The 25641-nt window shown below is 37.9% G+C and overlaps 2 protein-coding genes and 1 pseudogene across 3 annotated transcripts; 2 read left to right on the forward strand and 1 right to left on the reverse strand.

The window, feature by feature from the left end:
- Positions 1-259: 259 nt before the first annotated feature.
- On the forward strand, positions 260-6638 carry LOC145786203 (angiopoietin-related protein 7-like; annotated as a pseudogene).
- Positions 6639-13929: 7291 nt separating this feature from the next.
- On the forward strand, positions 13930-22055 carry LOC145786384 (calcyphosin-like protein). 2 transcript variants are annotated; one of them, XM_082598029.1, is made up of 4 exons: positions 13940-14045; positions 14509-14771; positions 16738-16829; positions 21977-22055. In XM_082598029.1, the coding sequence occupies exons 1-4, from the start codon at positions 13960-13962 to the stop codon at positions 22034-22036; spliced, it is 501 nt and encodes a 166-aa protein (XP_082454155.1). In that variant the 5' UTR covers positions 13940-13959; the 3' UTR covers positions 22037-22055. The 2 variants fall into 2 exon arrangements, with proteins under 2 accessions (XP_082454153.1, XP_082454155.1); XM_082598027.1 differs by lacking the exon at positions 21977-22055 and having other exon boundaries at positions 13930-14045; positions 16738-17189.
- On the reverse strand, positions 17131-25415 carry LOC145786383 (uncharacterized). Its single transcript, XM_082598026.1, has 15 exons — positions 25141-25415; positions 24766-24951; positions 24559-24667; positions 23489-23580; positions 22760-22848; positions 21602-21827; positions 20773-20897; positions 20446-20590; positions 19702-19906; positions 19195-19327; positions 18893-19001; positions 18399-18673; positions 18043-18109; positions 17513-17582; positions 17131-17298 (listed from the first exon to the last, which is right to left on the reverse strand). Exons 1-15 carry the CDS (start codon positions 25391-25393, stop codon positions 17205-17207), a joined length of 2178 nt encoding a protein of 725 aa, XP_082454152.1. The 5' UTR covers positions 25394-25415; the 3' UTR covers positions 17131-17204.
- Positions 25416-25641: the final 226 nt, after the last annotated feature.

A 25641-nucleotide genomic window follows, 5' to 3' on the forward strand; every position in this document is an offset into this window, starting at 1 on the left:
AGCCTCTTTTGCGTAAATTGAAGTGTTTCAACAAGATTTATTTTTAATTTAATGACCTAATTAATTGAATCGTGAGCTTCATACCAGCCTTCTCATAGGTATCAGAAATTGCAATTATGATTGTAAACAACAAAGCAAAACGACTTCAGAATCTTATATAGGCTACTGTACTTTATAAGCAAAAAATTAAGTTTGCATTTGAGAACAGATGAAAATCACGAAGATGATCCCAATTAAACTTGTGTTTTTCGTCACATTGATGTGTTTTGTCAAACGGGGAACTCTGCAGCAATGCCGGCAGGTGATGGTTTGCGATGAAGATCAAATAAATGCTAGAAAAGGAGAAAGGGGAGAAGTTGGAAGGACAGGAAAACCTGGACCTGTTGGAATGAAAGGAGCTAAAGGAGAGGATGGGATTGGTCAGAAGGGAGAGCAAGGAGAATCTTGTGCTATTGGCTCATTCGAATCAGAAATGAGAGATAAGTTTGTAGGTGAATAAATGTTTCTAAATACTGCAAAGAGTATAAGCACTCTTAAAATGGTGTGGAATTATATGCTTTTTGGAAAGCAAAGAAAAGGTTAAAAACTTTTTGTACGACTTCGAGCATGGCTAGTTTATTTTTGCATTGTAGTTGGGTTGAAATTAAGAAGTAAAAAGGCATAGCGTAAATTTTTAAAAGGTGTTTCAAAATTATAAACTTGTTGACTTAAAACATCGACATGATTTTTTTGACAAAGCTATTGGGCCGGAGCCGAAGAAGCTTTGGCGTTTTCGGAATCAAAGTCGGCCAGTTATAAATCGAGGAGTTGGGATGGTATATTTCTTCTCGATTCCACAGCCCTATCAGGACTGAGTTTTGGAGTCCCAGGGATTCTGGCGTGAGTCGGAGTCGTATTATTTTTGCTCCACAGACCTGGTTTTTAACACATGTTATATAGAGTAGGTAGAATAACTTGCAATCTCTGAGTCCTGCAGACTTGCAGAAACTTGTCATACCGTAATGTGACATGGGTAACTCGGGATGCTGGTTTCACTAACGAAAGCATGATTGTTCACTTTTTAGTTGCTGTTGGTGATCGTAATCAATGTTTAGTAAAGAAATAGTGGTACAGTAGCCTACTTACAACATCGACTGCCGCCAGTTAACACAACAGGATTTAAAATGGCGACTGCTCACTGCTCAGCATTGCAATTTGTCAGAGTGTATAGGTTACATTATTTGGCTTGTTTGTTCATTTGCATTTCACTAAAGAGAAGTATTACAATAAATTACAAAGTAGGCTAGTCTACAACAGCTTCATGCAACTGGAGAAAAGACTGCAAAAGCGTAGTGCTTAGATAAAATGAACTAATTAACTTTGAACAAAACAAGCATAAAAATTTAAAAGTCTACCCTTTTTTTTAACTTAACTAACTCAAACTTAAAATACGCATTATCCGCCCTTAGCTCAAAAGGTAGGCGTCCGACTCAAGATCAAGAGGCACTGGTTCGGTTTTCGGGGTGTGCGCTTGAGCAACGCATTTTTAAGGACTGCTCTCCATTCAGCAGCACCCAGTGGATGGAATAATTCCTGGGCAACAACATTTCAATAACCGGAAACTTCACTCTGCCAATCTCGATAACCAGCCTCGCGTCAAAAGCCTCTACAAGTATGCAAAACGTACAAGAATAACCTATCAGAGGCTTTGTTAGTTCGAAAATAAAGATTTAAAACCAACCAACCAGAGGTAGTCAGTTCTCATAACAGAGGTTATATTATAAACACTAAAACCTTTCTATGTCTCTACGATTCGACAAAATGGTGTTAAAAGTGGTAAGGAGATCCTCAACTGCTTTGAAGACAACAAAATATAAGTTTCGTTAAGAGAAAAAGGTGGAAAACCATTGCACTGATAAAATGAACATCGATAGCTTAAACTAAACGACAAAACAAGATCACTAATCATAGCGCATTTTAATTTCACTCAAGAACTGAAATCCCTGATATCACCGGAATCTTGTGTTACATCACTGGTTTATGGAAGACAAAGATTACGTTCCGCCAAGAAGCATTTTGCGATAATGGTTGGACGGTGAGAAATACAGGAGCCTATAACTCATTTCGGACCGTGGCCAACTAAAGCAAGAAAAAGCGAAGATCTTTTAAAATTTAGTTCTTAGTATGAACAGCTATCATGAATTAGGCTATCGGTAGATTCACAATTAATAGAAATAACGTTTTTTCAAATATTTAATAAAATAATTAAAAAAGTAATAGCGACTCGAAATTATTCTATTGTTGTAATTAATTAGGCTACTCAAATTTACAAAAAACAAGTTCTAATTGACTAGTAATAATTATATTCAAAATCAATGATTACCTTCAAATGTTTTTATGGTCTAATCACAAATAGTTTCGGCCGTGTTCAAATCCATTTTTTTATAGCCTAACATAGTTTGTTATAGAGACAAAACAACAAAAATTGTCAACTTTTATTGCAGGTATTTCAGAGACGCTTGGGCAGCAATCCATTGGTCAGTTTTGACCAGAGTTGGACAAATTACAAATACGGATTTGGCTACAAAAGCGGAGATTTCTGGTTGGGTAAATTACAATGTTAGATTTGATTGATTGATTGGATCTTTATCCTCGGACTGGGAAAGCTTCTGGCAGAGCTTAATCCTAGCAATTTCGCATACTTGCAGAGGCTTTGAATCACTGACGCGCAGGCCCGGTCACCAAGATTGACAGAATGAGGTTTCTGATTGTTGAAGTCTTGTTGCCGGGGAACTATTTTATCCATTACATGCCGCTGAATGGAGAGCAGTCCTTAACGTGCGTTGCTCAAGTGCACACCCAGAGAGTCGAATACGACATTTATAGCCTGATACCAATCACCGCGTTTCACAAACGTTTGGGCTAGCCGACCGAACAGCAAAGTTTTTTTGCTATTTTTCTTTATGAGCTATCTACATTTGAAACCTATTCATAAAACAAGTCTGCCACGTCAGTCAGCTCAGTGGTTAAGCGCTCGACTTCATTCGTAGGCATCTTGTGGATGGAATAATTCATAGACTAGAACATTTTAACAAATCGAAAACTTCACTCTGTCAATCTCGGTAACCGAGCCTGCGTCAGCGGTTTAAAGTCTCCGCAAGTACGCGAAACTACCAGGACTTACTTATCAGAGGCTATCTTGGTCAGAGGATGAAGATTCAAACCAACTAACCAATCAGCAAGAGGCTACATTCAAATACTTGGTGTTTTCTCAGGACTCGAAAATTTGCACACTCAGATGGCGAACCTCGAGTGTCAACTCCGAGTTGATATATGGAGCAGCGATGGCGGCTACAAATTTGCTGAATACAGGTAAAATGACGATGTTATGAGTAAGCTTCCTTTTAGCCTAACTTTGATGAATGATCGCCAGGGCCTATGAGAAGGGGGTACGGAGGGTACGGCGTACCCTTGAGGGCCCAGGCCTGTGTTTGTTGGGGGGCCCGAAATTGTGGTTTTATAGTTTACGCGCAAAAATGTTTGGCTAAAACCACCCTAAACGACTGATTTCAAGCATAAAAGTTGTTAGCCTATTCTTTATAGTCCTGGGGGGCCCGTAATCTAGCAAAAGGGCCAAGAAAGGTAATCGAGTGCTTTGCAAGCAAATTAGGGGCCCAGAGTGGTAATTTAATGCTTTACGTGCAAAAATGTTCTGTTAAAAGCACCCTAAATTAAATCATAAAATTTAGTTATTTTCCTGTCCTAGGGGGGAGGGGCATAGCATACGCGCCGACTTCCGGGGGGGCCGGGGGGCGGCGCCCCCCGTAAACTTATGGTCGAGGGGCAACAAAAATGGTTATTACAAGTGGTGTTTCAAAGGTAAAACACTTCGCGAAAGAAATTTAGATCATTTAAACGGACTTTAAGAATGCCGAAAGAGAAAAACAGCCTACGTTGCTCTTGACCGCAAAACAGCAGCTGATCGCATGGCTTTCTCATACGATATGGAAATTTCACAGTAGATGGTAGAGTAACTTACGCTGCTGGAATAGTCACGTAACTATTCACTGCAATATTAAGTAAACCAGCTAAATTAGAAGCGCTATTTTCAACGAGGTCTTCCCGCTGTGAGATCAATTGTGATTCAACAGAACGCATTGTTTAGTTCGCAATGTGTAATTAAATCGAAAACCGATAAAAGAAAAGGTGTTTAATGGGCTTGGTAGCAGATATTGCCTGCATTAACGACGTCTCTTACCACTATTGTCACCGAGCTAACCTGACATCATTGTTTTATGCGGCCGCTAAGGTTTGACATCGACTTCAACGATCATCGCATGTTATGTAATAAGAACAATTATATCCTACACGCAAAAATAAACAAATCGATCTCTTAAACCTCTTTCTGTTTTGTCTGGTGAGCTTAGCATATTGCTCAACAAGTGCATAAAGTTTAGAATTGACAAGAAATCATTAAATTTGAAAATTAAGTTCGAATCACTGCAAATAAACGTATCCAAAACTTTTACTTAGGACGACGCCATTTCAAACTCCGTAATCTACGTCGGCAATGATTTTGCGGCAGTAAAAATGCGTTTATTTTGAAAACTGCCGAGCTGGAGACAATAGCTTGTCCCGTGTACAAGTTGAACCTGTCTTTTTGAGGTGACAGTCACTTGCGAACATCTCGACCTATACTCGAGTATATAAAAGACTGTAAAGACTTTCGATAAAAAACAGAAAAGAAAACACTTCGCCGTTGTTAGCGCTTTGAAGGTAAGCAATTAGCAAAACGAGCGAAACGAGGTTAATAAAACTGATGGCGGGTTTCCAGTCTGCTTAAAATCATGATTTTTTGCGTTTTATTTCGATAACTTCACTGTCTTGGTCGTTGTTATTCACTCCCACGAAAAGGAAATAAATCGGCTTGTTTTCCAACTGTTCCAATTATGAGCTAACAATATCAAAATTTTTACGACAAGGCGTACTACATGCGTAAAACTAATCGTTTCAAGCAGCGGTTCTAATAAATTCGGTTGGCGACCTAGGTGTCAATAAACAAGACAGTAAGCCTAATCAAAGACTATTTTAATGGAGTAAAACAGCGGTATGTTTATGACGTCATCACCTTTCTCGCCCCCCAAGGTTTTTTGAAAAGTCGGCGCCTATGGGGCATAGTGTAGTAAAAGCAGGTTTGAGAAAACCCAGGTAAAAAGCCCGGGTGTTTTTTTGTTTTTTTTTGTGTTTTTTAAAAACTAACTTATTTGACAAAGGTAGTTTCACGCTTATTTCACTTCAAAATGAATTTCGGAGTTAGAGCAGGAGCCGGAGCATACTTTCGGAGCAGGACCGGAGCCGGAGTTAAAAAAAAGTGACTTCTCTCGTTCAGCTTTGCTAGTGCTGGGCATGTGGTGAATGCAAAAGTTAATGAAGAAAGGTTTGGATTGGTCAGATGATTAACTTGATTATGTTTTAACAAGATGTTATGTTTGAGCCTTGGTAGAGAGCTTGGCTTGTACCAGATAGCCTACATATAACATTCAGTAACGTCAACGGATTTAACATTAAACACACAAAAAAAACATGAAAAAACTACTAAATCCAACGTTTTCGACATCACATAATGTCCTCTTCAGAAATAATTATAAGCTACATCAAAGAGAAATAAAAAAATGAATTTAAAAATTTTACATTAAAGATGTACAATAAGCGACACCTCTCAACAGCAGTACAGCAGCATCAACAACTGACACACGAATTCAATGCAGGATACACAAATTGGCGAGGAACAGATCACATGATATCCACAACACAAAATAATAGTTTTATTGCAGCCTGATGCTATGATTGCGCACAGATGTCCAATTGTCCAGTAAAATGTTGTGTGGTGTGCAATACGCCTAAGCAAACATCACACTTTTTGCCCAAGACAAAGGGGGCCCGGAGTGAGAGGGGGGCCCGGAATGACTCTTCGTACCCCTAGTGAAAATTTCTCTCAGAGGCCCTGATGATCGCATAGCCTACTGTATTGCAACGTAACGCAGCATATTGTTTTATTCAGCACATTTACCATTGCAAGTGAGAACGACAAGTATAGAATACACGTAGATGGATACAGTGGTACGGCCGGTGGTGACTTGATATACTCCCCTCGTCCCGACAGAATTCACAACAATATGCAGTTTACTACAAAAAACAGCGATAACGATGCACAGTGAGCAAAACTTTTGATTTATTACAAAGATATAAGTAGGATAGTTAAAACACTGCCGTGATGTAAACTATGCATCCATAGATTTGGCTAGTATTAGTATGCTTTTGTGTCCTTTCAGCTTGGCTATTTTATACCAATAATTGACGTAGGCAACATAAACTAAGTTCAGTTTCTTTTTGTTTTTTTTATAAAGCCCTTTTTAATTTTGACCATAAATGTTATAATTGTTGAAACGACCGATTAAATTTAAGTTATTTTTGAGTTTACGATAAATTGAAGAATTTGTAATAATTGCAGCGACAATGCAAACTGTGCTGCTGCAAACTCGGGAGGTTGGTGGTATAACGCGTGCACGGAATCCGTTCTCAATCGGGAGCCAGGAAGCTTGCGATGGGATGACGATACCTCGGTCCAAGCTTCTGTCATGAAGTTTCTTTGTGAATAAAATGCAAGCCTATTCTTGCAGTACATAAGAGAAAACGAAGGTTAAAGATGTAAATGACAATCGTTGCATTTATAATGAATTGACATTTACTGATGCACAGTTAAAATCATTTGTCTCATGATGGTGTATTTGCAGCACATCGGTTTGTATAAATTTGGTACCTTGATCAAGAGATGACAGCAAAACCAATGATTTCAGTGGTGGTTTACTTGAGCTTTCCGAATGAGAGCATCTACGATCACCAGACTCTGTAATTTCATCTGTTCCGTAACAAGGAGTTTGACGTTTTCTTCCCTTATAACACATTCTGATTTTTTCCCATATTTCATCTTTGAAAGCGCAAGTGAGAATCAATACAAGAATAATCAAACAAGAAAATAATGTCGTTATGCCTGGGTGCACAGTAAAGTCACGGTAATGATAATGATCCTCAGGTTCGGTTGCATTGGAGGAACTGAAATTTCAAACAGACATTGCAGTCGGCTGCAGCGTGGGTCAGGTGTACGTCGGAAGGCGTACACCGATGCATAGCGCTCAAGTCCGCTTTCCCGCAATGCACGATAAAGATAAACAAACAAACAAACAAACAAAACAAAACATGTTCTTTTACACTAGAACTTATTACTCAATGGAAGTGAGATCAAGCTCGTAGACAGTGTCAAATATTTGGGTGTTTTTCTTGACACGGCAATGTGTGACGACAAGGATATAAATCGACAAGTGCGATCAATCTACTGTTCTGCCAACAAATTAAAATCAAAATTTTACAAGTGCTCCAGTGATATTAAAAATGTTCTATTCCGTTCTTATTGTACTCCAATGTATGCATGTCATCTGTGGGAAAATTATCATCAACGTGACATTAATCGTCTGCGTGTTGCCTTCAATAATGCGTTTAGAATTATACACAATTTGCCTAAACACTATAGCGTACGTGAACATCAAGTCTTGTGTAACATCATAACATTTGATGCATTACTTCGTAAATATGTTTTTTCTTTTGTTGGAAGATGCGAAATATCGTCTAACTCTATTGTTGCCTCCCTGATGAGGTCTGATTGCCATCGTATATCAAATTACCGTCTTCATTATAATAATTCTATGTATGCTATTATCTAGTTTTGATGGCTGCCATGTCATCTGATTGTTTTTATCGTTCTCAATACTTTCAGTTCTTCTAACTTGTAACGCTACCGTACCATTGTCTGTAAACTTGTAACAGTAGATAGGCCTAGCCTATTTATTGAGATTTTGTGCATTTGCAGTTTGTGTATTATTTTGTTATTTTTTTATGTTATTTCGTTGTTGTTGTTCGTTGTTTGTGCATTTGCAGTTTGTGTATTATTTTGTTGTTTTGTTTTGGATATGGACAGCTTTGTCTGATGCAAATAAATTATTATTACATTGCATTTCAAAATCAGCCATGCGTAGATACAAATGCAGAAGTGTTACAAACGACAGGTGTTTCCATACTTTCTGCATTTTGCATATTTCATAAAATTGTACGAGTTAGCCTACGTTGGAATGCATTGGTGAGACAGTCTTTAGAATGTCTCTATTGACGGAGGCCAAAGACGGGACGGTTATTCTGGTGTCCTTATAAACAAAAATTTTGGGCTTCAAAAAATTTCGCTGATCAAATTGTGAAAAAATAAAGCATATTAGAAACATAAGGCAATGAAAACAATTCATGATTTAAGTGGACTTTAAAGTTTAGATTCAATTTAGCACATAATGTTTCACAGGACATCCAAATACAACTTATGCTACGTTAAACAAGCCGAGTAAGCAATCCCTCGCAATGCCACTGTACTTACTTACGATTCTCCGTTGAAGTGACATTGTTTTCAACTAGGGACTTGAAAGATGAGAAAGTGTTTATAGGAAAGTTCATCATTAATACAATGGAATGTAATTTGTTTGTACAGCAGAGTAAAAGATAAAGAGCTGCTTCTTTACCACAGCTCTGGTAAGCTCGGCCTAAGAAAAATTTAAAAACATGAAAAGACATGTAGTTGGACGTAAGCTAATATCAATAGGCTACTTTATCAGAAAAGTAAGCTACATGTAAATAAGTTGAATAGCTTATTATTTTATTAACGCTTTCGCTACCGTATCATCGTTGGTTGTTTCATGAGTATTTTCATTGCTACAGAATAGTTATTACTGTAAGCCTGCTACATTTAGATACTGTAATATCATTGATAAAACTCTTTTACGATGAGGAAGCTTTCGTAAGTTGAAACATAATTTAACAAACATTACTTTATTGAATAAGCGTGTTTTTACATTACGTATAGTTTATAAATATAAGTTATTATTATTATGTAAACTAAGCATGTTTGCTGTAATAGTGTTGAATGAAAAGTGACAATAGAGTAATAATCGTTTTTCTAACAAGGGATTTGGTGCACCAGTTTACAACCTTATATTTAACAAGATAGCACAATGCTAAACAACTAAACAAATGATTTAAGATTCGCCAGACATCAAGTCTATTTGTAGACACTATTTTACATCGATGGTACCTGTTGGAAAACAGTTACAAAATATTATGCAGGTTTTTTCAACCGTAGACACTACAGCAGGGAGCTTATCCAGCAAATAGCCTTGGGAAGGGGTTTCAACAAAACACAATGATGTGCAGGTCTACATTAATCCGATATTACAAATACCTTTGAATATACTTTTCTGGGCTTTAGGGTGGGTGGGTGCGATTGCTCCAATCGCTGCACTCAATCACTCAATCAATCGCCCGTCACTGTACTACAGCTATGAACCTTATGGTCTTACCTCAAATGTTAAACACAACTCATAATTGGTATTGAAGCAATACAAACCAATGACCAATGACTACTGACCATTGTGAATTAGGATATCATCACAACCATTGTATAAATTTTCAAACGTCTCGCAGAGTGTCTACTACAAATGAATGAATGAAAAAACAAATCGAAAACGAAATAGGGGGCAGACCAACAAGAATTTGGACTAATGATCAAGACCAGACAGAATTTGACTACAACACGCAATGAAAACATCTTTGAAAGCAGAAAAACGTGGCGTTTTATTGCCTCCACCTTCGGCAAGATGAAAAGACATGATGAGTGTTTGAGAAATCATAGTAGGCTACTGTACATACGTACAAACAAATTACGAAAATGAAAAATAATATTTTTTTCGATAAATAAAAAATAAAGTTTAGTTTACAGCCTCGGTAAGAATTGTAATAACGAGCTCATTTCACTTTTTTAATAAATTCTAACAGCTTTTAAACATTAATTTCTTGTCTAAAAGAAAGGGGGTGAATTAACACATAATACAGTATATTAGCCTAATGAAATGCTAGAATTTCATCAAAGTGTAATTCTATTCTTCTAGCTTAATAAATCTACGATTTTCCTTATTAGTTTTGGAATGAAAATGCTTTTTACTCTATTCATTGCCTGTCAATGAAATGTCTTTATACTAAATTTTGCATGCCCTTATGATGCCTGCTGCCTTCCTCAAATTCTTTATAAGCACTGGAAAAGGTTGTACCTTTATCGCTAATTTCATACAAAGATGTTTGCAACAAACAAAAAGACAAGGTGAGTGGTGGCTGCAGCGGATAAGCTCTTTGCCTGTAAGCTGATCACTTTTTAAATTTCCCACAGGAGTTGCAGGTGACGTGTAATCGCTAAAGTAATTCGCTTTTCCAGTGTTGGATCGATGTTGGACCTGATGAACTTTACAAGCACAAGTGGAGGTTTTTGATAATATTTTAGTCAAAAAATATCTTTGCTTTACTGCGTACAGCTTCTGTTAAAAGTTGCTTGTGTTCTGTCTGTTGCAATGTTGCTAAAAATCAAAAAGCTAGATGACGTAGTCAGATAATTAGCTCACTATCTGACTACACAGCTCTGCTGATGAAACTGAACCTTTTTTTTTATTTGTCTGAATGTTTGCGATTGTAGCGAAATTTTTTATATGAAAGTAACACGCAATGGCGTTATCAAGAGGTCTAAGGATATTTTCGAACCCGGTGTGATTTTAAGGGCCGGGGTCTTTCCAAAGGTTTATAAATTGCAAGAAAACACGTGTATTTTTTGGGTTTTAATTTAGCTGTGCCACTTTTGCATCTATTTCTGATTCTTTTTTTTAAGGACGATTGCTTAATGAAAAAATACACTTCTTTTCCTTATAAACGCATAACCAATTTCCTCTTCCTTGAGGAAACGTATTTTCAGAGGTGCCTTGTTTAAGGGTCTCGGAAAGGTCGTTGAGGTACCAATGAGATTCTCGGGTTCCAAATTAAGACACTGTAAGTAAAACGCACTATACGGTAGGCCTATATCTAATAATAATAATCATGCTTTAATTTGCGCCCATTGCGATAATATACAGTAGGCTACACTGCGATCACAGATGAGATACAACAGACGACAGGAAGCAGCGAAGTGACATATAGTCTTCGAGTCGGCTGCTCCCCTAAGTTTGGCTTGCCATTAAGTGTCTTGTGTAAGAAGACGCTGTAGTTTCTTAAAGGTACCAGGCTCTTTAAGAAGGTAATGGGCCCCTAAAATCATCCCAGGCCTAGGTTCAAAGGTACCCACTTAACCGTGTCAAAGGTACTAAGTCCGGGCCTCTCAATAGCAACAGTCCCAAACTTATTTTTTCAACGGCCCAGTGATACACATTCGGCTACATTGTTAGATTTTTTTTAAATATCTTCAATTCAACTACTTTTATAAAGCAGTTTACTGCACGGTAGGCTACTTCTAAGACAACCTATCGCTTGAAATTGAGAAAAAAATTTGATTTGTTCACTCATCAGTGCGTCATTGACCACTGTACGCAAAATAATGAAAGCTAAACTAATTAATTATAAGAAGATTGCAGATGGATTTGATCGCGTCGTTGTTCTATGAGTCCTTGAGAATCTGATTAGGCCTACTCTGTTCTTATTTGAGGCATGAATCTATCGAAGCTTTCAATACCGACTTTCACATCCGTGCTCACAGCATCATTATATACGTAGACATTAAATTATTTGCTTTTCTAAACAACAAATTGTGAAAAAATCCTTCTCAACTAGTAGTTTGATTGAAAAAGTAAAATGCCAAAACAAGCTTCAAATGTAGACTTATTGTAGTCAACTCACTTGAGTTATCAGGCCATCTATAGTTAATATAAAATAATAAATATTATTCCAATTAAAAGACATTGTTTGTTCGTAAATTTTTGCACATAAAGGTAGTTTACACTTCAGCTTACTGCAACAGCGTACAATAATTCAAGTGGTTTATATAATGCATGAATTAAAAGTAGGTCTAGCAAACCATGATGGTTTGATTAGTTTTTATTTTGTAGCTCTTACGTAATTCGCTTTCTTGAAGGTTAGAATATAATGAACTCCCAGTTCAAAAGTCTTGGTTGGAATAAGTTAAGAGCAAAGCAATGTTGATCATATTCCAGGCAAGATGGCTTCTGCGGCTATTTTATTCTGCCAAGCAGCCACTTTTTTTTAACCAGTTAAGCGTGTATGACACTCTTTTGTGTCATGGTGTTTTCAGCCGCCATTGCGTATAACACTGATTAATGTCATGGAAATCCATTGCACCAGTGCGTATGACACAGACGCTTTACACTGGTACTGCGTATGACAGACACTTTTGTCATCATTGTGCATAAGCATTTAAATGCGTCTTACTGCGCGATACTGCACGACTACAGCTTGCGGCGTTTTGCAAAAAAATAATTACACACTGGGGGAACAGACCCAACAAATAAAGGTTAAGTTTACAAGTCTGAAATCCCCGAAAGGGAAATCTTCCAATTGATGAAACACTTTTTCTATGCATGCCTTTACAGGAAAAGTTTCCAAATCAAATGCAGTATTTTTAACATATCTTGCCTTTCAATGTTTTTACTCAATGTATAGGCTATTTATTTATCAAACTTTATTTATCGCCCGCCCTATTAGCTCAGTGGTTACGCGCCTGGCTCAAGGTCACGTGGCGCAAGTTCAATTCTCGGGGTGTGCGCTTGAGCAACGCATTCAGGACTGCTCTCCATTCAGCGGCACCTAGTGAATAGAATAATTCCCCGGCAACAACACTACAACAATCGGAAAACTTCACTCTGCCAATCTCAGTAACTGGGCCTGCGTCAGTGATTCAAGGCCTCTACAAGTATGCGCAGGGCCGGATTTAGCTGATGGGGGTCCAGGGCGCTTTTTGATCGGGGGGGAGGGGGCGCAGTACAGTAGCATTAGTCCAGCACTACACTGCACAGCATTTTGCAGAAACTTTAAAGGCTGAAAGAAAAAAATAATAATAACATAAAGTCACATTTTTTCCACATAGGAGGGCCCTTTAAAAGTCGGGGGGGACCGGGGCACCTGCACCCTCTGCCCCCTAAATCCGGGCCTGAGTATGCAAAACTGCCAGGATTAAGCTTAAGCTCTGCAAGAAGCTTTCCCAGTCTGAGGATAAAGATTCAATCAAATCAAAACTAATTAAAAAGACCTAAAAAAAGTTGTTCAAGCTATGTTAACATCTCTAATCGTTATCAAGGGGTAGACTTATCAAAAAGTGTCTTTGTTGTAGGAAAGTAGGGTAGGGAACTGGAAATCCTAGCTATAAGCTGCAGTGTGTTTTGCTTTGACTGAAAGTACAAATGCTTAGAACTGGCTTACATAGAAGAACTGTGAACTGCGCTTGTCCTTTTCGCAAAGCCAAAATATCAAACCTGTATGTTTTAAGTTGCAACATTATTACCAAGCATTAAATAACTTGGAAGAGTAAACTTCTATTTAAGTAAAGGTTTTATTTGTCAGGCGAGATTGCGTTTTTGATATCATCTTTCTTTTTGTTTATGCTGCTCTATTCTCATTTGGGCCAGCTATTGTTTGATCTTGTCTGTAGTTTGATGACATTCTTTCTGTTAGTTTAAAGTAGTGCTACTCAAAGCAACAAGATCATCAGATTATGAGTTGGTTTAGTTTAGTTTAAAAAGTCTGAATATTTGAAATTCGTGTATCATAGGCTATTCCAAATGAGAAAAGATAGATTATGTATACTGGATTAGCCTATGTACAGCTCAGGCTACTTCAACAAACAGATAACGTTTACACAGAGCCCACTGTGGACTACAAAAGTGTGCCAGAATGCTATTGGTTTGTTTGACTACATGATCGTAGGCTATTTCTGTTCAGCAGGCTAGTCTACATTTCTTTGATCAATTTGCAGGCCGAAGTCTGACAAGAAGGTAAAATAAGTTAAACAGCTTATTTGAAAAAAAAAAAAAAATGGCGGGCACAGCTAGACATGATCAAGAGATGGCGGAAAAAGCTCAACGCCTTCTTAAAACTACAGTAGATCCTGTGGAAAAACTTCGTCTCCAGTGTCTTTCCAGAGGATCCAGGTAGGCATTGTAGCCTAGGGCTACGTTACATTATGTTCTCTTAGGATTTGCTTTTCTTCTAAGAAAAATAAATTGTCCTCCGAGGACCCTCAAAGATGCTCAAATGTTCTCCGTTTTAGCACTTTGAAATTTTTTGCTTATATTTTAACTGGATTTTAGTTTTACCCAGGCTATGTGACTTTTCTGCGACAACTTGTGCTTCATTTTCAAAAATATACGGTTGGCCAAATGTAGGCTAGCATGTTGATTTTTAGATTCTCCAAGAAATTGGCGTAGGCCTAGGCTACTTTGTTTACCTTAGTTGTTTAGACGAAGTTGATTAGCCTAAATAGGTTTGCGGCCCATTGATAAGGCTGGTAGCCTGCTAGCGTTTATAAATTGGTAGCCTGCAGCCCAAACGTAACAAAAATGCTATAGGTTACGGTCTACAAAAGACACTTATTTTATTGATTTTGGCTTGCAGTGGTATCAAAGGTTTGGGAAGATGCTTCCGATTAATGGATGACGACAGAAGCAGAACATTGGATTTTCAAGAATTTAGAAAGGGGGTTCGTGATTACGGAGTTGATCTGGGCATAGACGAAGTGAAATCGATGTTTAGTTCATTCGATCGCGATGGAAGTGGAACAATTGATTTTGACGAATTTCTCGTAAAACTCCGACCTCCTTTGTCAAAATCAAGGCAGACTTTGATAAGAAAAGCTTTTCATAAGCTGGACAAAACAGGTAGGCTACGGAAAATGAAGTATGATACAACCTATCCAATATAGCCTACCCTTTGTTTAATTTAAGCATAGACCAGGCTCACATTCCTTCGACTTATCCTGTTTGAGTCAAAAACAATTTTGACTTCTTGCATGGGCGCCGATCGTTCTATAAAATTGGTGGGGACATTTACTCGGAAGGTAAAAAGGAGTGACGAATGAAACGAGCTCGAAAGATCGGGGGTCTGTTGCGTCTAATGCGATGTATACATATTTTAATTGTTAGTTTCATCATTGGACAGCAGACGTCCAAACACTCGGCAACGAGTCTCCGGCGAATTAAAAACGAAGTCCTTGACGAGGTCATGGAGGTTGATCGAATTCAAAACTTTGTTGTGCACATGGCAGACAATTGCATGATTTAGCCGTTTCTGTGTCATGGTAGATCGTAACCAAGTTTTGACACGTCGCAAAGTTGAAAATGACTGTTCAGCTGAACACGACTGGGCTGGTGAAATGAGCAAAAGTCGCATAAAAAGTTCCACCTGCAGAAACATTTGCCGAACAGCGGATCGCATCTTCTTGAATATTATTCGAAAATCTTCCACCGAATTTCCATTTTGCTGCTTTCGAAAGAACCATAGTTCTTGTGCAAGGGACTCTGTGTCAGAGAACTCAGGATAATTGTCCACTACCACAGGTGATTGTAGCTTTCCACTAAAGAGTGATTCTTGTAGAATTTAGTAGTGCTCAAGATCGGTCGACTTGAAATAGTCAGTAACATTTTGCTGCGCGCTGTCCATGACTGCAAAATACTCTGACCGATATTTCGTCTCTAGTGTTTGAAGTTGAGGAGGTTGACCATGTCCATGCTGAAGATGATTTGGGATCTTTTTGAGACGTGACAGTTTCAATGACTCAAGGTTGCAATCCTCCATTAGCCTCTCAAAATCTACAAAGACGAGATGAAATTTTTCTTCACTGCGTAGCCTAGATGGCGGAGTTCATTCCCTTCGAGCATGCCAGCTACAGTCACCGTGCAACCTTGCAAGGCTTTGGTAAAACGTTTCGGACACTGAATGACAGACAATGCCGCTAATAACCCAAGCGTATGCTAATGGTCCTGGCGTAACCAAAACAAATACAGTTTGCGAGTTGCACCAGGGTTTCCCCGCATTATAAAACATTTCTACTACGGTCGGGATTTCCTCGCATAAAACAAAAATTTTGTCCCCTCCTTTTAATAGATTTTAAACGTCTGACTAATAAAATTGTGACATTTGGTAAATATTTTCCCTTTCACGTTATAAAAATAATCTAAAAAGATGGCGGGGACATGTAAAAAGATGGTGGGGACATGTCCCCGCTGTCCTATAGGGATCGGCGCCCATGACTTCTTGTGAAACCTAGACTACTGAGTCGGTTTGAACAATAATAAGAGGTTGGTACCGACAACCACAGTCTATTCTTTTTGGTTAGCAAAAACAGCAGACTTTAATCAAGCGGAGCTGGTTCGACTCTCGGGGTGTGAGCTTGAGCAACGCACACTGAGGACTGCTCTCCATTCAACGGCATCTAATGGATGAAATAATTTCTAGCAACAAGACTTCAACAATCAGAAACTTCACTCTGCCAATCTCGGTGACCGGGCCCACGTCAGTGATTCAAAGCCTCCACAAGTATGCCAAACTGCCAGGACTAAGCTCTGCAAGAAGCTTTCTCAGTCCGAGGAGAAAGATCCAATTAATCTTTTTTCTATGATTTTTGAAAAACTTGATTAGACGTGGGCGTATTATCATCTATGATGTGACTGATCTAGAAAGATCTCCTAATAAAACGTACCGCAATGCAGTATCAGTGAGCTGCACCTTTAGGGTCGTCATTATCATTTAACTCTCGAAGTTTGTTAAATGAACTCGGAGCACAGTCTATGATTCCGAATTTATCGGAGGGAAAACACAAGTTCACTGTGGGTTATTTGTGTTCAGGTGACGGTGTTATCACAGTAGAAGATCTGCATGGCGTTTATGACGCAAGACACCATCCCAAGTACATGAATGGGGATTGGACAGAAGACCAGGTTTTTCTTAAATTTCTAGAAAACTTTGACACGCCCGGAGATCCAGATGGAAAAGTTACTTATGAAGAGTTTTATAATTATTACGTCGGCGTTAGCGCTTCCATTGATAACGATATTTACTTTGACGTGATGATGCGTAAAGCCTGGAAACTTTGAAATTCTTCATTTCGTTATTTAATTGCATCGCATATTCAAATGTTTTCAATGTAGAAGCCAGCAAAAGAAGAACTGTACCGCATGGTATTTGATAAATGGCTGAGCCTACATGGTGTAGCTTATAACAATCACGCACGTGTTCTTCGTTTGTACTTTTTAATAGATCAAAATCAGTACAGCAAAATACAATAAATAACAGTGCGATAAGACAAATCACAGTCAAGGTTTTTTGTATGATCGAATGCCTGAAGATGATATGATGAAATGCTGGTGACTGGAAGACGGTATGGACAGTGAGCTTGTGTCTGGAAAGCTGTGAGGACAAAGAATTGCTTTACATCCAATGGACAACAACATAAAAGCTTTCATTCCAAAACGACAAGTTCAATGCGATCATAATGACGGAGCTATAAATCGCACACAAAAATATTTTAACGACTGAAGCGATAGTAGCCTGTGTACGCACAAGCCAACTCGTTAAGAGATTTTCTCAAAAACTTAACATTTTAATTCAAAAAGAAACTTACTTGGTCTGTGCCAATTGACAATCCATAATCCCTTTGAGGCAATCGTCGTTTGGATTGTGAAGGGTACCATCTGCAAATACTAACCGTCATCACTTTCAGTTAAAGATTTTATCTTTTGAGTAATGAAAAATGCAAAGTTGTTCTTACACAAATGATTTCAAAAACTTCAAAACCTCATCTCAGTGCGCAGAGACATCTAATGGTTGTAGCACTTGTACATATTCATAGTAGCGTTGACAGGGGGGTCTAGGGATACTTTTAGCGTACCCGAGCCAGGCATAATTTTAAGAGCCCATAAACTTACCAAAAGACCCCGGCAAGTTCAACAAACCACCACATTTTCATTGCATGCGGTGCGTTATTCTTAAAAGTGTCTTTATTTGGGACCAGAAAATCTCATTGGTACCAGGCCTGAATTCTCCTCTCAACGCCCGTGGGTATCTATGACTTAACTAAACATCACATACAGACATATTCTATTATAAAAATCCTAAAATATATAAAATAAAACAACTCGGAAAAACACGAACCTTCTGCCACTTCTGCGGAAACCTGATCACTTCCAATGACCAACGTGACGGGGGTGCTTCCGTCGTTCTGGGATAAAAAATAAACTAAATTAATACTTAGTTTGATGATAATATTGATATTAGACTAGTTTTGGTCATATGGGCAGTGGGCGCTTCAGGTAAAAGAATACATAAAATATACCTTTAAAGAGCTTACTGAAATTCTATATTGCAACGCACAACAATACTTTTCAATACACAAGAAAATCTTTTCATCAATTCAATTAATTCATCATTTCAACTATAACTGAAAATCATGAAACTTGTCTATTCAGCACAATAATACATGAACTATCAATATTAATAGCGCTGCTCACCGGAGGTAAAATAACGCTCTGTAAATTTGGAATCTTTATCAAAGCATTGAGCAGGTCTTCATTCAGTCCATTGACGGCAGCTGAAGCTAAATCCATGTTGCTGGTGGCGTGGGAGGCGCTGAAGTCGTCAACGCCACGAGCAGACACGTCACCAAAACCGCTCACACGACCCGAGACGTCCGCACTGGCGCCCGCATCGCTCACAAGCAGCATATCAATGCCCTGAACTGCTGGCAAAGAACCAAGCACAGTTTGCACTGAAGGGAGGGTGGGAGCTGTAATTAAATTATTTTTTGTCTGATTTTTTTTTAGTTGCACGGCTGTTTGTTAATATTTGTGACGTAAAGAAACGTTGTACAGCTACCAAAAATAAAAATCGCAGGACCATAAGCAGAAGTGAGGTTATTTTAACGAAATCTTTATTTAATTTAAAGCGTCTTTCGTCTCGCAAGACATGAATGGATGTTCTACTGAGTATGGTATGCCACACTCACCAGGTAATGACGTCACAGTCTGGCTGTGTGACGCTTCCATTTCAGAAGCCACGATGCCAGAAAGCTTTGTGGCCGACGCGGTGTCTTCATCCAAGGAAGGAAAATGTTGCTGGAACATGAAAAAGTTGTTTGAAAGTGACTCTGCACGCTCAAAAGTTCAACAAATCCAAATAAACATTAAAATTTTAGGATTCAAAAGTGACTTCTTTATTGCTAGCATTCGGAATCACATGTCGAATTTCGTTTGCACAACGTGGCAGCAAGTAGGAATAGGAACAAACTGTTGCTAAAATCTCAATCACCTGTTTCACGTGTCTGATATAGTCTGTACTTTCGTCTGAAGAGAATAAGCAATGCTGGCAACGATATATCTTCAATCCAACGTGTTTTTTCGTCTTTTTAATGTGCTTTCGTAAGTTTTCAATATTTGAACTCCTGAGAAAATACAAGAGATTTATCACAAATTTTCCTTATAATACAAGATTTCTTTGTAAACCAACGACACACTGACACCATTCGTCATAGCACATGACCACGGAACGGTCTTCCGAAGCTCGTGAAGTGAACAACAATCGTGCTGCTAAAAGCGACACTCAATTTATTGCATTTTTCACAACCATCAACATTGTCATATGATCATCACAATTTTAAAATTGTCTTGCTCAGAATAAAAACATCATTAAGGCACAAGATCGACAAGTAAAGTCGACAGAACATTTTCAAAAATCAAACTAATAAAAAAAAATAATCAAAAACGTTCGTATCACTTCAACGGATGACATCATCATTTACTACCATGATGTTCGAACCTGTACATGCAGTATGGGCATTTGAATGGCTTTGTTCCCGTGTGTTGGATCATGTGCCGTTTCAGACCAGAATTGCTGGTGCACGCGAAAGAGCATTCGTCACATTTGAAAGGCTTGTACCCGTCATGGCTGCGTTGGTGGCGCACTAGAAGCTGTTTCGTTTTGGATTCGTATGAGCATCTGTCGCACTTGTATGGCATTTCACCTGAAGCAAAATCAATAAGCAGTCTGTCAGCTATACCTCAGCAGTCAGCATGAGGAAAGTTTTTGAGAAGTTTGATCATTTGTATGCATTCCTTTTTGGGTAAAGCTCTTTCAAGATGCACTGACGTTGGTAAAACTCTTTATTGTACCTTGTAAGAATCATTTGTAGAATAGAATGACTGCCAAAAAATGGTGAAAATTGTTGTGCTCGCACATCAAAATAGAACTTGCAGCAGAAATTTCAAAATATTCTATGATGGCAGCAAGTAAAAACACTTCAATTTCTTTGCAATCTCATAATTTTTACATATCAAGAAAATAATGGCTTCGAATTTGGACAAATCTTGTGATTGGACGTGAAATGCCCTAAAGACATAACTGGGAAAAAAAACATAGAAATCAAAAGCTCAGCTAAAAAAGTCACTCGCTGAGAGATTTCAGAGTTAATCGGCATTAAAAGAAAAACGTGCAAATGAAAACTAAAGTCAGAGAAGGCACATTCAAGAAGTATGAGCAAACAATTGTAATAGTTTCGCTCACCCGAATGCACTCTCTGATGACATTGCAGAGTGAATTTATTGGCGAAACCTCTGCAACAGATAGGGCAGTTCACAACACTGTATCCCGTGTGGGTCTTCATGTGTCTGTCCACTGCTTCTTTCGACATGAAAACGACACTGCATTCCTGCGTGAGCATTAAATAAATGTAAAGATCGTTTCACTATATGGTTTACAGAAAAGTATCATTGGTGGATTCACAGTTCAGTCCAACTTTGGAAGAACGATAAACGGTTTCTGCCACTTTTCATGCATAAAACACGACAAGTGAATAAACGCAGGAAAAAATGCTTGGTCACTATCACGTACCGTGCATTTGTAATTCCTAGACCTCGTGTCAGCATGCCCGTGCTTTGCAATCAAATGCGAGTTTAAAGATGCTTTGTTGCGGAAAGCCCCGTTGCACTCATTGCAAGAAAAACGCAAGTTTTCACCTGCGAAGAAAGACAGTGATACTCGAGCGCCATGGTTAGACAATGCACAATTAGTTTACTGAATGACAAGCCGAATACAGTAGATCGGATCTTCGCCTCTCCTAGATGGGCCAAGGTTCGATTTAAAGTCAGGTCGTTTAACTTTACTAAAGAAGTTGCGATTATTCTCTTTATCGCGTTAAGCACTTAGAAAAGTCAGCAATAATCTGGTCATCTCGTCAATAATTATAGCGAATATGATAAAAAATTGTGAAAAAAATCAGTCGCTAAAATATTTGCACAGAAATAGATCGATGTAAGTGAATTATACCATTATTGCTGCTCTGCTATAAGAATAGCCGGAATGGCCCGTTTCGGTGAGTCCGATTTCTTAACGGGGGATTTTTTCATTTTTTTTTAAATTATTGGGTACCGTAGCCTAATTATCATTGCCGTTTTAGGGTTAGGGGTTAGAGGTTAGGAACTCACCGAATCGGACTCACCGAATAGTAGCAGACCCAAGAATAGCTATGAACAAAGCATGGCTTACGTTGAATTAACCATTTTAATTTAAAATATGCCATTGGAACAAAACAAAAGGGAGCAATGCCCTTGTTTTTCATCGTGTACAGTGATCATGTATTCATGCGGATATACTTGTTGCATTCACCTAATCGCTTGAAACAGCACATCGTAAGTTCATAAAATATTAAACGGATATATACCCAAGTGGTCTCTAATGTGGGATAACAAATCACATCTTCTGAAGAACTTCGCAGTGCAACGGACACAGTGAAAGGGGCGCATGGCGGCGTGCCGTCGATGGTGAACAAGAAATTCTCTTTTCTTTTCAAAGCTTTCGCCACAAACTGCGCACTTGGCAGGAAATTTAACATCGCCGAAGACTCTGGTCTCATCATCCAAAGCTTGAAAGTTTGTTCCTTTCTTACACTGCATGCAAACGCTTTTTTAAAATAGAGTTTGCACACGAGTAAGCACCTCAACGGAGTAATGCATGCAATATAAACACGTTTGATAAATTTTTTTTAAATAATCAGAAATAATAAAGTGTTTTTCTATAACGATGTATCCTATCGCAGGTATGTGTTGCTTTTGGATCTTTACAAAGCAGACAGTCAGTGTCATCGCAACCGTTTTGAGCGGAGCACGTAATTATGACGCGGTCCGAATGCAGCAAGACCCGAATGCCGCAACCAAACGTCAATGCCGTGAATTCTTTCCGTGGGAACGACCAACAGCCTCCTCAAACAATGTGGATACTTCCAAGAGTAGTTTCAAATAAATTTGAAATTAAATTTTTTTTAAATTGGACAATAGACACAAAAGTGTATGACCTCTTTGTTTGTTTTTCGTTTTGTTTAATAAATAGTAAGCCTGGCGTTGAAAGACTTGTAATGTAACCGATTCAACATCAGGGTATCAGTTCAGTTTATGTCCGTCCCTCAAAGCTAGTCCTTGCCATAACATAGCAGGAGTCTACTAAAAGAGGCAAGCGACAAAACGTAAACTTCGACAATAACATGATACTGACTAGCCAATAGTGAATCGCATCATTTGGGTTTCACGTGATTCGGATCACGTCATCATATCGCGTAACGAACGTACGAGCCGAGCACATCATTAGGCCGAATCTATTCCTTTTCTGAGTGCCAAACAGGAATAAGATCCAGTACCATTTTTAAACAGCCTTTGGTATGACCCAATCGGGTTTCGAACCCATGTCTGCAGATGTAGACGACTCTCTAACCACTAAGCCAACGATCTGGTTAAAAAAATCGATTTTAAGACATACGCAGAACAGAACATAAAGCCAAGTAAAAGGACACTGATTCACATTTTCATTTCTCTCTTAAGTACCGTACCTCAACAACAACTATGTGTTTGGGGTCATTGAAATGTTTTTCTTTTTCTTTCAATGAAGAATAAACGAACTGGCAAGGACGACATATCCCTGCGGTCAAAATATAATTATAACCAATTAACTAATGTACATTATTGTGTGAATGAAATAGCTAAACATCAGCACAGCTTTTATCATCTAATATATTGGAATGTTACGAAAAATTATACAGACGTTGAATCAATGTGAAAAACGGTTGATTTGCTGTCTGGGCCTATATATCAAATGGCAAAACCCGTTGAAACATTATTAACACGATCACCCACGGGATCGCGGATAAGCGTTGGCATTACTATTAGTCGTTTTTTACGGATTTTGCTTTACTAGAACGATGTTTACGAAAACTATTCAACTCCCAAATATTCAAATATCTGTCTGAAAACTATTTCAGATGGTTCTTAGAAAATAAATTTTGTGATTTTTGAAAACGAAATTGTAATAAAACTACTTTTATGGGAAAGCCGTGTTTTGTGTAGTTTTAATTGCAAAGATTATACGAAATGCCATAGCCTATTGAGTAATTTTCTTGCTCTTTTGATGAATCGATATTTTAATGAATGCTAGATTGATAAACTGTTCACACCAAGCAGCCACTATCTATAATTTGTTTTTGTAATACAAACACAAAAGCAGTGACACTGCAATTCAAACTACAAATGCAATAAGTTTCAATAGATGTAGATTTTTAGACCTGAAACAATGGCATCTTCTGTTTTTGACGACTTTGCACCATCTACAAGCTGTACATGATCAGGAGGATGCTTTTTAGAAACTCCCATGGTTCTGAGTTAAGAAGACTGAGTGTGAATCAATGTAAAGATTGCCAAGCAAATGAAGAGACAATTAAATGCACAACATCTATGCATCATCTATAAAAATTCTCTTCAGTCAAGGCTGTCTGTCTAGACTCTAGGTTAACACTCTTGAGCCTTTTTGTCATCGTGAACCCCTGATATATTTTCGCATTTGTCGCGAAACTCTCACTAACAAAAATTTAGAAATCACACATTACTTGTAAGAAAATCAAATATTTCATTAAACAAGTGACGCAACTACTATCAATGTTTCTTTTTCGGTTGTTGACTGCGCTCAAACCCCTGGGTAATGGGTATATCATATCAACCACTTTTCTTTAGTGTCCCAAAAATAGTCTTATGCAGTTACCTAAAACCTGTGGTGCTACAAAATTCAATAGAACAGCAAAAACTGAGCAAAATTTAAATAAACAATAATGACAGGTGACTGCTTGGTTGGTTTTGAATCTTTATCCTCGGACTGACAAAGCCTTGATAAGTTATTCCTGGTTGTTTTGCATACTTGTAGAGGCTCTTGCCGTAGGGCCGGTTACAGAGCTTGGCAGAGTGAAGTTTTGCGATTGTTGAAGTGTTATTGCCGGGGAATTATTCTATTCACTAGGTGCCGCTGAATGGAGAGCAGTCCATTGCTCAAGTGCACACCCCGAGAGTCAAACCAGCGCGGCGTGATCTTGAGCCAGGCGCGTAACCACTGAGCTAATGTAGCTAATTGGTACATATACTGCATTTAAACAACTATGGTTTTTGACATAAATTTTGTTACTTCACATAATAATTAATCTTGCTACTTACATTTAAAAGCTGACGAATAAGATATAATCAGATGATTATTGGCCTTCAAAAAATATTTTTGCTATTTGACAGGTTATTAGCAGTATTTGCATGCATAATCGATCTGACAACTAGATAGGTCTTTGTTATTCAAAATGTAAACATGTAAACTCACTTTGGTTTTTCTTTAATTTTTTTTGTCAAATTTTTTTGTCGAGCATTTGCTGTTTTCAGTCGTGATATTTTTTCTTTCAAATGAATGGCTTTAGATTTTTTCGTTTTTCCTATATAAAGGGGAAAAATGTTATTAACATTAGCACACACAGCATTGTCAATCATGTTTTAAAAATTTAACAAGTCAACAGTATATACAATATCTTACCCGTGGGCTGATTGGGAGAAATTTTAATGCCATTTCGCTTTGCACATTTTAACTTAGTCACATTCCGCGTATTCGGTTTCTTTATTGCATCGCAAGGGGTTGGAGACTTATTGCATTTTGATAAATTTAATTGATATAAAAATTCTTCCTCCGTCGTGGAGTTTGATGGCTCGTTCAAGTTAACATCTGCCAAAAGCATCAAGACAATTAAACTATGAATGAAAGTGCGATATAATGACAAATACTACACAATTACATAAATTTGTTGCAAATTCTACTTAAAAATTGCAAAAAGTTATTCTTCTTAATTAAAATATTAAAAATGAAAAGTAAAATTATACAAAACAAGCCCACAAAGTGTCTCATCATACTTACCATGAACACCTTTAGACTGCATATATTTCTTGTCATGTTTTATGGTTCCTAATAGTGTTGTGCAAACATCAATACCAGATGTTTCTTCATCTTGATTCATTCCATGAGTTGTACTAGTAGTAGCAAAAGCAAAATTTTGACTGTTTTCATGTAAGTCAGTGTTGCAAAAACTTTCACTTGAAAGAAGGATGTGACTGAGGTCAGGCAAGGGATGACTTGCTTCATACTGACTGAATGGTTGAACTTTTTCCATTCAATTAAGACTAGTAACTTTTCCTAAATCTTTAAAAGAATAGCATGTTCCATTATCATATTTACACAGAGTGTAACATTGAGTTGTCAAAGAAATTAGAATGATATATAAGTTTCCATTAAGTAGCACACATTTGTTTAGCTTTGTGGATCAACTTAAACTCAACTATAGGATGAACAAAACAAACAAAGGCAAAACCAAAGCGCTACAATTATACATTGATGATATTTTTTTGAATAAACATTTTT

The sequence above is a fragment of the Aplidium turbinatum genome, chromosome 17, assembly GCF_918807975.1.
Source record: "Aplidium turbinatum chromosome 17, kaAplTurb1.1, whole genome shotgun sequence".
NCBI lineage: Eukaryota > Metazoa > Chordata > Ascidiacea > Aplousobranchia > Polyclinidae > Aplidium > Aplidium turbinatum.